The following is a 16,530-nucleotide window of genomic DNA, read 5'->3' on the forward strand; positions in this document are numbered from 1 at the left end:
GTTTCCTATTTCCATGCCAAAAATAATTTCAGGTTGTCTCTAGAACTGTTTCTCGATGAAATAACAGTTCAGAACAGACCATTTAAATTGATAAACCAATGTAGATTGTTTTCCTTTAATTTAATCTAAGGATCCTTGTGAAAACTTGAAAATAAAGTAAAAGAAATATTTCTCTTACCAAAGTTATGGTAAACTTTCTTAAATTATATTGTAAGTTAGAAAATATTTTAATGGAATTCAGTCTACTTGAATGTCTGAGATTTATGCAAACCTGAAACAAATCCTTTTGAATCATAAATGTCAGGGGCTGGCTAGCACTGCGTCGTGGGGAGGCATTCCTGTAATTATGCCATTCCAGCCCATTAGCCTTGACTAAGTTCTGTCTGTAAATGTCTTACTTCCAATCATTCAGGTTTTGTACAAAAGCAAATTTCAGTCATTCAGCAGGACTCGTTGATCGTATAGTTCATGCTGAAAAGTTGAGTAACATGAAAAAACTTTGAAAAGTCTTTGCAAGACACTTTGACTTAGTGTTTTATCAAAATAAGCCTTTCATTTAGTTTCCCTATTTTATAGCCAACTGCAGATTATTCAAATGGATTTGTAACAAATGTAAGCTGTTAGTTCTCTTGCTGAATTCCATGAGTGCCGTGATCATTACTGCTGCAACATCCTTTGACATTATGATTCATATTCTCTTTAATATTCAGAATTGAGGTCAGGAATAAATGCATTTTTACTGAATTTTGAGGTGTTCTAAATATAGTTCAGTCACCTGATCGCTGTATTTACAGACTCAGTCTTTATGACAAGTCCCTAGTAATCCTCTCTGCCCGCCCCCCAACCTCTCCTGCCCTCCTCACCCTCCCTCCCCAAGGACTACATCAGTACTTTTTACACTATTTATTTTTAAATCTGGGGCTTAACTGTCCTATACATAAACGGTTCTATTAATATCACTATGCATTCTGTATTATTTCCCTTCTCTGGATGGGTGGGACTGTGCACACTGGGAACTACTTCATTTTATGGGTAAATAAATTCTTCAACTCTCCAGGTGAGGAAGGTCTCACTATCTGCAGTTTAATTCAGGAAAACTCTTACGAACACACTGTTTAAACTTAAACGCATCTATGCACACAGTAACATAATATATGCTAGAAGTAATACTACTTTGCTGTATCACTTCCTTAAATAACTTGAAAAACTGCAGAAAAAGTTTCTGTCGTCACTTTCTGTTGTGATCAAAGTTTGCAGATGAACCTTAACTTTTAAGATGTCCTTCAATTTCAGTAGCTAATCACTAGTTGTCTGCAATAAAATATTGTATAAAACTTGACACTAAAAAAGGTAAAAAAACCCCAAACAAACAAACAAAAAAAAACAAAAAAAACCAAAACAAAACCAAACCCAGGATTGTTTGCTTATAGACGTGTGTTTAATGTCTCTTAATATTCAAATAACAATAATTCAATTGACAATACTGCATGTCTTCCATTCCTGATGGTATTTACTGTTTTGAATCTACCACTCTCTTTACTAAGTCAAGTCCACGTTCACATAAATAGAATGTTCTTTATGATCTGTCACTTGAGATCAGAGAGTTTTTTTCTCTTCACATTATTTCTGAAGTTGATTAACATTTTGCCTTTTCTGTTCTCTGCCAATGCATGTACAAAGAAGAGAATGCCCAGTGCTGTGTTAGTCCCAATCAGCTACCCTACTGAAGTAGCACTTTTGTACTTAAGCAGCTTGAGAAGCTTGAATTCCATTCTCTGATTGGCATTCAAGTAAGATCTGTCATTCTTTCGAAATGAAAATTAGACTTGAAGCTTAAACTTCAGATGTATCTACTTTGGACACTTACAAAAGCTTCATGAGATTCAGGACTCCATGGCTTCCATGAGCTGGCCAACTCGAAGTCAGATTGTATAGCACCAGGGAAAGTTCCCTTATGAAGTCTACCATGACTTGGGGCCTACAGGAAGGACAGGGAGGGACTCTTTATAAGGGAGTGTAATGATAGGACACGGGGTAACGGTTTCAAACTGAAAGAGGGTAGATTAGATTGGATATCAGGAAGAAATTCTTTACTGTGAGGGTGGTCACCACTGGAACAAGATGCCCAGAGAAGCTGTGGATGCCCCATCCGTGGAAGTGTTCAAGGCCAGGCTGGATGAGGCTTTGAGCAACCTGGTCTAGTGGGAGATGTCCCTGTCCATGGCAGGGGGGCTGGAAATAGATGGTCTTTAAGGTCCCTTCCAACCCGAACCATTCTATGATTCATGAAAGGATACTCTTGTCCTTCATCAAAGTGAAGGTAAAAGATCTCAAATGTAGAGGGTCACCGTTGCACTGGTCTGTCAAGCAGGCTGAAACATACCTTCCTACTAACCTTCATGGTGAGTGCAAAAGTGGAAATATACACCCGCATTTTTCTTTTTCACCTTCCTGACAGGCGTGGCCTGTGGTTTCATTGGTCTTACAAGGACCAGCTGGTTACACCTCTGAGGCATGAACCTAATAGTATTTGGTCCTTGCAGTTATGAGGCGGTCTCCTGAACCTGCCTCTCTGTTTCTGACACCATTAAGGGCTTTGAATTCGATGCAGTCTGTTGCAGAAGAAGTCTTGCTGCCAGTATGGTGGTGCACTACCTTGTTATCCCTGTGACTACGGGCGGTTTTGTTCAAGAGCATACTTTAGTGTTGCACTTTATTTTACAGACTGGCCAGGTACAGAGGTGAACATTTTTTTCTGGATAATTTCTCTTGACAAATAAATCTAGTGATACAAAGCAGATGAAATGAAGAATCTGACATTTTAACAGTAGTACTTACTCTCTTTACCTGTTGGGTTATTAGATTCATTAAATGCCTTCTCAAGACAAGCTCCACGTGTAAGACTTACTCAGACTTGCCTTGCATGCCCCAGTGGTATTAGCGTGAAAGGGTGAGGTGCAGAGGTATCTACTTCCAGAAATGACACAGCTTGAATTTGCTCTCAAGAGAGCATCACCTTCGCAGACGTTATTCAGAATTAGATATCTGCATGCTCTGTCTTCCTAGAGAGAAGATGCTAGCCACATTTGTAACTCTGAGCAATGCTTCTTTCAGGATCTACTAAGTGCATTCCTGTAGGGATTCCCTTTAATGAGGAGGCAGAGCCCTTACAAAGCTTAATGAGCATTCTATGCTAGTTATTCACGTCTGAGTGCCATTGCCTGCTAATGAGGCTGTACTGGAGCCAGCTGGCCTATTTTGGGAAGTTCTTTCTCCTGTCATCTTGCTGTGAACATTATTGATAGAAAAACATCTGAACCCTGGAACTGGGACTTCCTGTATATTTGTCCTATCCTCTTATCTGTGGTTGTGACTGCCCGGAGGGCTAGGTTCTGTAAATTCAGGGATAAGACTGTAAATTTTCCAATTATCTGAAAAATGTTCCGTCCTTTGCCTTGTTGCAGTGTCAGCTTGCAAAAGTGGGGGCTCTGTTTAACCTCTCAGGTTTGAATTCCCGAATAAATTGTCATTTTTCTCTGACTTTTTCACTAACTCTAGAAAGGTCCTCCTTTCAGTCCTTGTTAAAGCCCGAGTGGTCTTCAGAGTGTCCTTTCAAACTTCTCTGGGTGCTGCAGATGTGGAGTCTCAGTTGTGGAATCCTTTCTTCTAAGGAGACAGTAACTACTTCTCAAGACTGTATCTTGTCTAGAGACATGCAGGTATTGTTGAGGATCTTCCATTTGATGATGGTTTTCTGTTCAGTTCCTCTAACAGTCAAATTATTTGCTCCCTCAAATACTGTCCAAAAAGAGGTGGTCCCTGTAGAACACCTACAGGTTCTGGGCTCTTAAACCAGTAGGACCCACTGAAACATAGATGTTCCTCACACTTTACCTTCCTTTATTCAGTTTGCACCCTATTCACACTTAGACTGGCACATTTTTCTATATCTGAGTGTCAGATAACTCGCACTGAGTGGTGGAGTTGACAGTGATTATGCAATACAGATTGACTTCTTGTTACTCCACAAACCCTGATCTATAACCGTTTCCAGAGAAACTTACCCTGAGAAATTGGTTGCCTGAACATAAATTCTGCATTGTCACTTCAGCGCTATTGAACCAATACCAGCTCTTCCGTAAAGCTGAAGAAGATGGGCAGTGGCACTGCATTCTGGATTTAAACAGGTGGAACTCTTACATGCTTGTTTCAGGGTAATATTTGTCAGCACTCCCCTGGCAATTGGAAGGACTGATCTGTAACGCTGAAACTCGAAGTAATGTGTTTTCATAAAGAGATAAGACCATCTTGAAATTATTTTGTTATTTTCTCACATGGCGTTATTGCCAGTTAAAGGTGTTTCTATTGGCTGATCTTTGACCACTGAAGTTTTTGTCAGGGTGTTGACTTTGCATTTAGAGGTTTTTTTTCTTAATGAATGGTTTGTAAGGGAATATGTAAGAGAACAAAGTCTTTAGTGTCTGCAAGTTGTCCAGTACTTTTTTTCATGCTTGTAGTGTCAAGACAAGCATACAAAGTTCGTATTTAATAGCATCACAAACTGTAGAGGTCATTTGGTAGAGTTTTTAGTTCCTGAATAATGGGAACTTTTTGTTCTGTAGAGAAATTCTGTACTAATCTCGATTAAGCATTTCACCTCTTTGCCAGCTATCACGGTAATATTATCCTTTTATAAGGCACGTGTCCTTGAGAACCTTGATGATACATCAAGCGAAAGCATACCACAAGTTCTTTCAGGTATGACTATACTGCATGTACTTTTTACATCTACTCAAACAATCAAGAATTCTTTTTTTTTTTTTTTTTTCCCCTGGCATACCGCCCCAAATATCTTCAGGGGATTGCCTCTCCAGTTTCCCCCATTCTTCAGAGTGATGATTCCAGACACATGTATCTCTTGGGGCTGGGCATCCCTTGGACATCATGTTCGTAAGATGAAACGAAGCACGTCTTTGCATAAATGTCTTCATGTGCAAATCTCAGTTTGAGACAGGCAGGCGTTGACTGCCATGTGTTACAGCTGCAAGCAGGGTGGCACAAAGTTCTCTATCAAATGGCAATTGTTTGGTGACCAGTTTGTGAGAAATGGGGCTTGCTTATCAACAGTTTACTTCAGGCCTCCAGCTCTTTTGGGGAAGAGGAGGCTGAGGGTAGACCTCGTTACTCTCTACAACTACTTGAAAGGACATTGTAGAGAGGTTGGTGCTGGTCTCTTCTCACAGGTAATTAGCGATAGAACAAGAGGGAATGGGTTCAAGCTGCAGCAGGGTAGGTTTAGGCTGGCCATTAGGAAAAAATTCTTCACAGAAAGAGTGGTTAGGCACTGGAATAGGCTGTCCAGGGAGGTGGTGGAGTCACCATCCCTGGATGTGTTTAAGACTCATTTAGATGTGGTGTTAAGGGATATGGTGTAAGGGAGAACTTTGTAGAGTGGAGTTGATGGTTGGACTCGATGATCCCAAGGGTCTTTTCCAACCTAAATGATTCTGTGATTCTTCAGGAGGTGATCAGAGTTGTATTTTTCACAATCAAGCATCTGACCCAATAATCTTGTGGAAGTGACAAGTGGGATAAATCTATTTGACCTTTCATACCAAAAGAAATGTTTGATGCTTTTTTTTCAAGGTACTGCCTAGACTACACCTCCAGTATGTCCCTAATGGCACAGTTAACTGGGCTCAAATACTTCAGTAGGAAGAATTTTGGTTCAGGTAGTGGTAATTCTGATACCGGTGCTTTCTGTTTGAGTTGGCATAACCTACAGAATTGTGGTGCTGGGAATTTCTGGGTTTTTAGTCACACTTTAGAAATTTCTACTTTTTCCTTCCCTGTCAAAGCTGGGGTCATGGTCATTTGTTCCTTGAAACGTTTTACCATGGAAGGTCAACATCACTCTGATAACTAAGTTATCAGGGTGATAACTGCTGCTTTTACTACCAAGAAGTACTGTTCAAAAGAAAAACTGCAGTTTTTTCATCTTTTGAAAATCTGAAATTTTAATTTCAATATCCCTTTGCTATAGAGGCTAAAATGGGTAATTTTCGGTCTTGAGCTGTTGAAGGGTGACAGATTTAAACACGTATGATTTGAAGATGCTGATAAAACTGTGAATTGTACTGTGAAACATATGAAATGAACAGATTCTTTTCTTCTGTTATTGGAAGAAAATTCCCCTGTTTGGTCTTAAAGTATTGTACTTTATAAGTCATACCACGTGAAATGGAGGAGTGCCATAAGTTTTGTATTTATTTAAATCATCATGTAAAATTTCATAACAAAAACTTGAGTGGTTTCCCAATACACTGTTTTCCTTGTGAAATTCAGACTTACTGTGTAGCGCTGAGGTGGTGCAGGAGAGCAGCCATGTATATCTCTGATTGTGGGCAAATGACTGCAGCGGTACGGGAGCAGCATTCCCTGACGTATTCCTTATAAACTGAAACATCAACTTCCGAACAAGAGTTTCAGTGAGCTTGCATAAATTTGCATCAGTATTTGCTCCTCTAGTCGTAATTTCTAAACTTTTATCTGCTTCTAAGAACTATTTTCCCATCCATTCTTTATTATACCACAGTCTTGCTAAACTTATTTAAAGTTGTAGAGCATTGTAAAAAAAAAAAAAAATCAAGAGGATTAAGGAAATTAATAAGCAAAATAAGAACAACAGTAAATGTTTACATTAATGTTTTGTCATAACAGAAGAACAGGAGTGCCCTCTAGTTCTCCTAGAAAAACTTAAAAAATACAATCAATTTGAAAATATAACTTTATCTTAACGTCTTCTTGGAAAATAATTTTATTCAAACAATTATTTTCAAGAAAGATGTAAAGAAATAAAGAACTAGAAGTTAAATCAGCATAAGCGATAGCATTGTTTTGGAAAAAAAAAATATCTAGAAATAATTGCCAAGCTGTGTGCTAATGGACACAGTAATAGATGACATTAGGATATTGCAGAACTTCTCATTTATATTACAGCATCATACAAAAAGTTGCATCTCAGTATTTGTACTCCCGTCACCCGCGCCCCAAAAGGCTGCCGCGATTGAATACTATCAGTTTATGTGGGGCTTTTCTGTTCCTTGGTTTATTTTGTTTGTGGTTTTTTGGGTTTTTTTATGCTAAAGTTCTGGTTTATGCTTTCTGGTGTTGCAACAGTATGGTTTTAATAGCTTTCTGGGTGCATTATAATTTATTTTGCAACTACTGTGTCTGATATGGTGGTGAGGTTATTTTGTGTCTTCATAAACATTTCAGAATAAATATTGTAAAATAAGGCTGGTGTATCGTTTTAAATATATTTTAGGTATTTTGTTTAGGGAGACTTTTCAAAAGGATGCTTTTCACAGATCAGTAAGTTGTAGAATCATCTCTAAATAAACCATCAATGGGTAGGTGGAAAATAGAATTTGCGATACTGTCATTTCATCCCATTTAAACTTTTTATGTTTTTTCCTTTAAAATTGAAACTGATTTTTTTCTTGCTAGTTAGAATAAATATGCAACTCGTTTACTAATTCACTTAGGATAAACCAACTCTTTTTACACAGGACAAGTGACAAAAGGGAAACTGTATAGTATGCAATCAGTTTTGTGACTTGAAAGCTCACCTTGTGTGTATCCATGTCACTTGTAACTGTCATAAACGATACCAAGGAACTGGGGTGATGTAGCTGTATTTTCTTGCAGAGGAATTCCTGGGAAGAAATGCGGAACAGTCATAGTAACAGCAGAGGAACTGGGCTGCTGCCGAGTAAGTGCTTGTTTGCGCTTTTTGAAAAATAAAACGAAAATTATTTTGTGACTTACACTGCACCAGGTTGTCAAAGGTATAATATATAAATTTGCATTTTGTGATAAGTGTAAGAAGTTAGGATACTTCTTTCCCTATTAGTTACTCTTAGTTTTAGATAGTGGAAGCAGAAAACAGTATGAAGCATAAAGTTTTTGATTCTTAGATGAGTTTTAAATCTAGTCTTTATTTCTGTAAGTAATTAATGACATTTTAATATCTCAGTGTCTAATTTTTAACAAAGATCCATTTGTTTCAGCCATGGAATTACATTTCCATTATAGAATATTGGCTTACATGAGCATCAAAGTAAAATTTTGGATTTTTAACCTTGTAATTAAAAAGTTTTATGCTAACTGTGATTCATATTACTTAAAACATGTGAAATTAATGTTTATTGGAAAAAACCAGTATGGTATTTCAAAGAATCAGCATAAAAAGAGTTTAAACAGTTTCCTTTAAAGAAAGTGAAGACTTTGTTGGTTTATTAATTGCAGATGCCTACTTATTTGATAGAAAATAGAAGAATATCAGGAGAGAGGAGGCAGTGGGGAATTTGGCTGGTTAAGGGGAGAGGCATGGTATGGTCATGACCTTCTCCAAGAGTGTCACTGCTCCTCCCTCTCCTAGGGTTCATGGAGGAGTGGGTTGGACAGAGGAGGAGAATTACTGCTCAGGTCCTTATTGCTGTTTGGCCCGAGTCTCCCCTCATCCCCTGAGCATTTCATGAGGAAAGGCTTCAGGTCGATCAGGCATGAATTTCCTTTTTGTAAATCCATGCTGATGACTCTCAACCACCGTGTTGTCTTTCATGTGCTTGGAAATGGTTTCCAGGATTATTTGCTCTGTCATTTTCTCAGGGGTTGAGAAAAGACAGGCTTGGATCCTCTTCCTTGCCCTTTGCTCTATCATCTTCTTAGGGACTGAGGGAAGACAGGCTTGCCTGTCTCCTCTTCCTTGCCTTTTCTCAAACATAGGAGTCACATTTGATTTTTCTCAGTCCTCAGGAACTTCTCCTGAACATCATTATCTTTCCAACGATAATGGAAAGTGACCTCTCAGTGACATTGGCCAACTCCATCAGCACTCACAGGTGCATCCAGTCAGGTCCCATGGACTTCTGTATGCGTAGTCTGTTTAAATGTTCCCTTACCTGGTCTTCCTCTACCAAGGACAAGTCATCCTCGTTCCAAACTGTCTCAGGTGCCCAAGAGTCTTGAAGGCAAATCTTACCAGTAAAGACCGAGGCATAGAAGGATGTGAGAAACATGGACTTCTCCATGTCCTTCGTCACCTGGTCCCCTGCCCCACTCAGTGGTGAGCCCACGTTTTCCCTAGTCTTCCTTTCGCTGCTGTTCCACCTGTAGACCTGTTTGTGGAACACAACTGGGGCAGGGTCTGCTGGAAGACTATCTGGTGAGTCTGCAGGTTTACCTTTGCATTTATATTCCTTCTCACATTCTCGACTCTGCCCAAAGAGGTGGCCACCTGAGACTATCAGTTTGCCTGACCACAGCAAAGAAACTTTTCTCCTTACTTGTCATCAGAATGGGTGTATTTGGTATCTTCCAGGCTCATTTTCTGGAAGCTTCTAGACTCTTAATAGCAAGCTGCTAAGCCATTTGCTTTACAGACAGCAAGAGCAGGCAACTGCAAGTTTTTAAGTCACTGAAGGAACGAGGCTTAGTTGCGTCTCACTAGAGATTTTAAAATTAATTCTAATATGCGTTCCTTGCCTGTGCAGCTACTTCCTTCAGAATGCAGCTTTGGATACCAGAAAATACTGGAAAAAAACAGAGGCACTTAGCATAGAAATTTACCCTTCTTCTGCACCCCGCTACAAAGGAATTCTTGGTTCCAGCAGTTCAAACTGTACTATCAGAACATTGCAGAAATGCAGATATGTAGAGGGTGCCTAGAAGGCAGATACCCTCATTTATTTTGGTATCTATTTGTATGGTTATTAGTCAATGATTTTTATTTATTTTTATTTTAGTGTAGTAAACTGTATGTTGTATGTAATTTTTCTGTATTACCCATTTCAGGATTCAGTTTTAATGCAATTTTGTGCGAACAAACTAGACAAGAAGGACTTCTTTGGGAAATCTGATCCTTTCCTTGTATTTCATCGAAGCAATGAAGATGGCAGGTAGATAGATGCCTGTTAAGTATTTCTGTTGCTAAACAGTAGGCAACTTACTTATTTGCAGATGGTAATATTAGCTTTCATTTTTTTATATTTGTCAGATTAAACTGTGTTTCTTTTATAATGTTCGTTGGATTTAAGTATATCGTGTTATGCAGCATAGGAATAAAACTGTTGTAACAAATAGATCAAATACTGCAACTCAGGGTTTTAAGAGTTGAATGTATGGTAAATATAGAGCACTATGAAAATTAATTGTAATAAAAATAGTTAAATGGTGTTACTTTTGCTAAAATATAGTATGCCTTTAAATTAAATAGAATTCTCAAAGTAAATTGTAGCTGCAGAATATGCTAATACTTCAAAATTGTTTTAGATAAATATTTTATACTGCAAATTTGGAAATATCTTTTATCTTTTTGACCAAGTTCTGGGAAATAGAATTCAAAAATACCTATTCCCTCAACGAACATTTAAGTTATATCTGTATGTAAAATTTCAGTAGTGATTTCACCAGTGACCTTGCCTCCTGTTTTGTTTTGAACAATTCAGTCCCCAAGATGCGGATTCAAAAGAAGTATTCTAATTTTGCTTCATTTAGGGAAAGCAGAACGCATTAAAACAATTCATTATATTTCACCCGAGAGAAGGTGACCATGGGATCTCATAGAGGCTTGTGTGTTTTACCTGAGACAGCCCTGGTTAATAAAAATCATAGACATAAAATGGGGAACAAGAATCAAAAAGCCATGACTCTCTCGTCTCAGTTTCTTAACCATTAAGCAAGAGTCAGATCTTTACCGTACCACTTTCTTTCTGGGTTTGGGACTGATCCCTGACTGTATGAGGCCTGTTTAAACAAGTAGGATGGAGACTGCTCTTGCCTGAAATAACTCACTGAATGGTTGTCATTCTTGTCAAAGTTTTGGGTAAAAACATTTTAGATTTAGAGTTTCTTAGCACCCCAGTCTGTAATCTCACTCAAACAGGTCTGTCCTCTTCAGTCCTCCCTTCTCTATGATTTCACTGCATTTCTTTTTTTATTGTCTTAAATTTTATATGGACATTGTGTGAGTCAATACAGGTTACAGCTCTTTTGATTCCATGTTTGATGACACAAAAGAAAAAGTAAATAAATACAATTTTTTTTTTGTTACAGTTTTACAATCTGCCACAAAACAGAAGTCATAAAAAATACATTAAATCCAGTGTGGCAGGCATTCAAGATTTCTGTCAGAGCACTGTGTAATGGAGACTATGACCGGTAAGCTACAGGTTAAGCTTGCTTAGCATATACGATTTTTTTCCAACTCATGTATTCTTTTATATGTAAGTTTTTCTGTGCAGCTCAGTTCCTGATGTTACTTAGGTTACTTATTCAGCATTTTGAAAGGATAATATGTGTTCAGAACCATTCGTCACATTAAAGAATTTAGAAAAATAAAGTCAATGTGCTAAATCTGTAGGAAATGTGAGTGGTGATTTCTGGAAAACATTCTTCCCTCTCTATGGTGTGATTAAGAAACAGTTAGAAAGAAAAATCTTATTTGAAGAATGGCCACTGTTACTAGTGTGCACAGGTAGTTCTTAATAATTTTTCAATGAAAAACAATGATGATCTGTCTTCCTTGGGTGACATTGTAATGTCAGAGGATGCTGATAAGTGAAAGCCTTTAAAATATGCAGGTAAGTAGATGAGAAACTCAGAAGGCAATCAGCATAGAATGTTTTGAGCTTGAAGGGACCTCAAAGATCATCTGGTTCAAGCTCCCTGCCATGGGCAGGGACACCTCCCACTAGACCAGGTTACTCAGAGCCCCATCTAACCTGGCCTTGAACACTTCCAGGGATGGGGCATCCATAGCTTTTCTGGGCAACTTGTTCCAGTGTCTCAGCACCCTCACAGTAAATAATTTCTTCCTAAAATCTAATCTAAATCTACCTCTTTCCGTTTAAAAACGTTACTCCTCATCCTGTCACTACACTCCCTGATAAAAGAGTCCCTCCCCATCTTTCCTGTAGGCCCCCTTCAGGTACTGGAAGGCCTCAATAAGGTTTCCCTTCTCTTCTCCAGGCTGAACAACCCAAACTCAGCCTTTCCTCATAGCATAGGTGCTCCAGCCTTCTGATCATCTTTGTGGGCTCCTCTGGAACTGCTCCAACAGGTCCATGTCCTTCTTATGTTTGGGGCCGCAGAGCTGGATGCAGTGCTCCAGATGCGGTCTCACCAGAGTGGAGTAGAGGGGCATAATCACCTACCTCAACCTGCCGGCCACCCTTCTTTTGATGCAGCCCATGATACCGTTGGCTTCCTGGGCTGACGCATGCATTGCTGGGTCATATTGAGCTTCTCATGCACCAACACCCCAAAGTCCTCCTCAGGGCTGCTCTCAATCCGTTCTCTGCCCACCTTGTATTTATGCTTGGGATTGCCCCAACCCACATGCAAGATGTTGGACTTGTCTTTGTTGAACCTCACAAGGTTTGCACGGTGCCACCTCTCAAGCCTGTCAAGGTCATCCAGGGGGACCTGGACAGGCTTGAGAAGTGGGCCTGTGTGAACCTCGTGGGGTTCAACAAGGCCAAGTGCAACTTTGACAAGCTAATTGTTCAGTGAAATGTGTACACTAAAATTACTTTAATTGGTTGCCATGAAAGATTGGCCTTCTGGGAAGGTGTTCTTTGAACTGGTAATTTACTAGCTAATGCCAGAGGATAAACAAATCAACTCTTGAATCAACTGACTGAATCTCAGTAGTCAATATGAAGAAGCAAGAGAGTAAGAAGTGCTTATATTCACTAAGCTAAGCAGAATGCTCTGTCTTTATAAACTGCTTATTAAAAAATCAAAAGCTAATTGACTTGTGATTTCCTCGGAAACTGGGGGAGGTTATAATTTTTTGGGGGAATGGCCATTTGTAGTCTTTCCTGCTGGATCTTAGTTGATTTATTTGATCTGTGATAACTCTTGCAGTACTTGAGGTCATGTTCCTTCAAACTGAAGGAAAAAGGGTTCTCCTACATTGACAACACTCTCCTTGTGAAGTACTTGATACAGTTGTTGTCAGCCATGTTGGTTACTCTTTCAATTAGATGCAATATAAATGCAGCAATTTCATAATAAGTGCATTCTAATCAAATAGAATTTTTAACTTGTATATGGGTTCATGTGCATAATGCATAAGCAAAATAGTGCTTATGAAGCTAGTCTCTGGACGCTGCACTATTTATCATATTAAAGAAAAAAGGTTTTCATAATCATTAAAAAAGAAATTGTTGTAGAGGCATATTGAAATAACTCCAATGTTACAAAAGAAAATTAAAAAGTATAATGGCATGCCTCAAATTATTGTGTAACTACTGTTTTCTCATGTTGATTCTACTTTGAATGCTTTCAACATAATGTGCTCAGTGAATGCCTTATGAATAAAAGGGTCCTTGGAACTTCATAATCCTGCCTACAACAATCATGTTTCAAATTAAGAAATATTCATTAGCTGTCATATTAACTCAAATTATTATCTGATGATAGTCCAGAAAATGCATCCAAAGTTTGGGGTTTATTTTATTTGAAAACTTTTCTTTCTAAACGTAAGGATTAGATTCCTAAGATCAGCATGGTAATACATAAAACCACAAATCCCAAAAGGCTCTTTTAGATGATAGTTTCATAGATCAAATGTTGGTTCTCTGGATTCTGTGATAGATGTGAACGGTGGGAATAATGTCATTAGTAAGAATATGTCACAGTAAAGTTCCATTCTGATTCTGGGAAGAGTAAGTCTTCAGTTAGTGTATGCTTCTGAGCTCTGTCCACATTTTCATTGTGAAAACGCCAGGATTTACTTAATTTTTTTCAAACTGTATAATCATACAATGTTTCTAGCCATCATAGGGATGGGATTTCAGTAGTACTTAGTACTGCTAATATTTTTCTTCTTTCTTTCCCTTGATACGAGCCCTCAAATAGCACTTACACACGATTATTTTCTGCATAAAAGTCTTAAGACAGAGATATCCTAAACCCCAACATTCTCTAACCTTGATTTTTAAAAAAAAAATTTAAGACTTTTAAAAATTAAAATAGAGAACTCATCCTCTGAACTGTGTCCTTTAAAATAAAATAGCAGTGCAGAGAGGGTAAAATATCATTATGTGAAGATTTGAAAGGCCTTTTAATATCTTGCATTCATGCAAGGTATGTAAAACTCAAGATCTGTGATCAATCTGTGTAATATGAAATAAATTTCAGGAGAGAGGAGCTTTATTCAAGGAAGAATTGCTGTTGTCAAAGTTGCATGTCTGAAGATCCTTCTCAAGAATTTGTCTTTATAATCTTAAGAATTTATCTTAATAATTCAAGGTTTCTTACTGAGATAATTTAGCTATTTGAACACAGATTTGTAAGACAGTTCAAAACTTAAGTCCCACTAAACCTTATGTAAATTGTAACTTACTGGTGTGTCCTGTCTATCTTAATAGTAACAGGTTTGGAAACCTGGAAGTAAAATAATGTTTCTCTAGGGAAAAAACCTCTGTGATACTGCCTTTTTTACTAAGTTAAATACGGTTTCCTTTCAAGGGTCAAATACCATGTGAGATAAAGTAGGTTTGGAGCTGTCTTGACTTGATTCCACCGAACAACTTTCACTTTAATCAGTTTTCATTCTAAGGTAACTTAACCTCAAACTGAAATTCCACAAGAGGGATAAAATGTAATAAATGTTGTGGTCAGGGCCCTTAAATTTGGATTGAAAAGAGAAATATCCACTGAAAGCAACTCCTCTTTTGCCTATTTCGTAATAATATAAAAAATATGAAAAACATCTAGGTATGAATTTGTCGGTGTACATATTACCAGCTGTTGATCAACCTTATCCCCAAAGTGTCCCTTCCTAGTAAATACAATTATTTAACACGTATTCAACTGTATCTCATAGAAAGAATAGGGAGCGGCTTCTGTGGAAGCAAATTATAAAGTAATTGTTTGGACTCGTATTCCCTCTATTAATACCACAGACCTGATGACTTCACTTCATGTGAAAGTGTTCTGAAGAATAAAAGTAAGCAAGTCATTGCTTAAAATACTGAAAGTCTGCAAGTGCTATTTTTCTATCCCGTGTTCTGTTCACTTTAGGCTTGATAGGATTCGTTATTACTGATTGTTGAATTTACTTGTATATATGCTCTTTCTGTAGTAAAAGGAGATAAATAAAACTATATACTATCTCCATCCTAATATATGTTTCCTGTTTCATTAATGATGTTGATGATAATGTGCTCTATAGTATTTGCATTTTAATAAATCCACTCTTCAAGTAAGTATGTAAAATAAGATTGATCTTTGACATGAGAAATTTTTGTTTTCTACCTTTTTTCTGTTTCCCAGTCAGTTAAAGCAGTCCTCAGGGGTTTGCTTTACTTGTAAGAGAACAGTTCATCTCCACGTTCATCTTCAGCTTGCAGCTTTCACATGTGTATACAGTTATGGAATAGTTTGAGTTGGAAAGGATCTTTAAAGATCATCTACTCCAACTCTCCTGCCATGGGCGGGGACCCAAGCCCCATCCAACCTGGCCTTGACCACTTCCAGGAATGGAGCATCCACAGCTTCTCTGGTCAACCTGTTCCAGTGTCTCACCACCCTCATTGAGAAAAATTTCTTCCTTATGTCCAGTCTAAAATCCTTCAGTTTAAAACCGTTTTGTAGAATTGTTTAGGTTGGAAAAAACCTTTAAGATCATGAAGTGCAACCATTAAGCTAGTGCTGACATGTCCACCACTAAAACATGTCCCTAAGTGCCTCAGCTACACATCTTTTAAATACCTTCAGGGCTGATGACTGCACCGCTTGCCTGGGCAGCATGTTCAATGCTCGGTAACCCTTTTGGTGAAGAAACTTCTCCTAATATCTAATCTAAACCTCCCCTGGTGCAACCTGAGGCCATTTCCTCTCATCCTATCTCTTCTAACTTGGGAGAAGAGACCAACACCCACGTCTCTACAGCCTCCTTTCAGGTAGTTGTAGAGAGCAATAAGGTCTCCCCTCAGCCGCCTTTTCTTCAGGCTGCCTCCATTTCCATTTTCTCCATTTCCCTCAGCCGCTCCTCATAAGACTTGTGCTCCAGACCCTTCACCAGCTTCGTTGCCCTTCTCTGGATCTGCTTCAGCACCTCAATGTCTTTCTCGCAGTGAGGGGCCCAAAACTGGACACAGTATTCAAGGTGCAGCTTCACTAGTGCTGAGTACAGGGGGACAGTCACTTCCCTGGTCCTGCTGGCCACACAATTTCTGATACAGGCCAGGATGCTGTTGTCCTTCTTAGCCACCTGGGCACACTGCCAGCTCATATTCAGCCGGCTGTCGACCAACACCCTCACGTCCTTTTCTGCCGGGGAGCTCTCCAGCCACTCTTCCCCAAGCCTGTAACGCTGCATGGGGTTGTTGTGACCCACGTGCAGGACCCGGCATTTGTCCTTGTTGAAGCTCATACCATTGGCCTCAGCCCTTCGATCCAGCCTGTCCAGATCCCTCTGTAGAGCCTTCTGACATTCAAGCAGACCAACACTCC

The 16,530-nt window shown here is 38.7% G+C and overlaps 1 protein-coding gene across 4 annotated transcripts in view; it reads left to right on the forward strand.

The window, feature by feature from the left end:
- Nucleotides 1-16,530, forward strand: part of CPNE8 (copine 8) — a 106,697-nt gene that overhangs the window by 40,395 nt on the left and 49,772 nt on the right. For 3 of the 4 annotated variants that reach the window (XR_012586634.1, XR_012586640.1, XM_074583786.1), the window contains exons 7-9: nt 7,711-7,774; nt 9,859-9,962; nt 11,119-11,223. The exons of the other annotated variant lie outside the window; for it this stretch is intronic. Coding sequence is in view for 1 of the 3 variants with exons in the window: in XM_074583786.1 (XP_074439887.1) it covers nt 7,711-7,774; nt 9,859-9,962; nt 11,119-11,223 (273 nt within the window). In the remaining 2 variants the exon portion in view is untranslated. The remainder of the gene's footprint in view (nt 1-7,710; nt 7,775-9,858; nt 9,963-11,118; nt 11,224-16,530) is intronic. 4 annotated transcript variants of the gene reach the window in all.

Source organism: Larus michahellis, chromosome 1 (genome assembly GCF_964199755.1).
Source record: "Larus michahellis chromosome 1, bLarMic1.1, whole genome shotgun sequence".
In the NCBI taxonomy this organism is placed as follows: Eukaryota; Metazoa; Chordata; class Aves; order Charadriiformes; family Laridae; genus Larus; species Larus michahellis.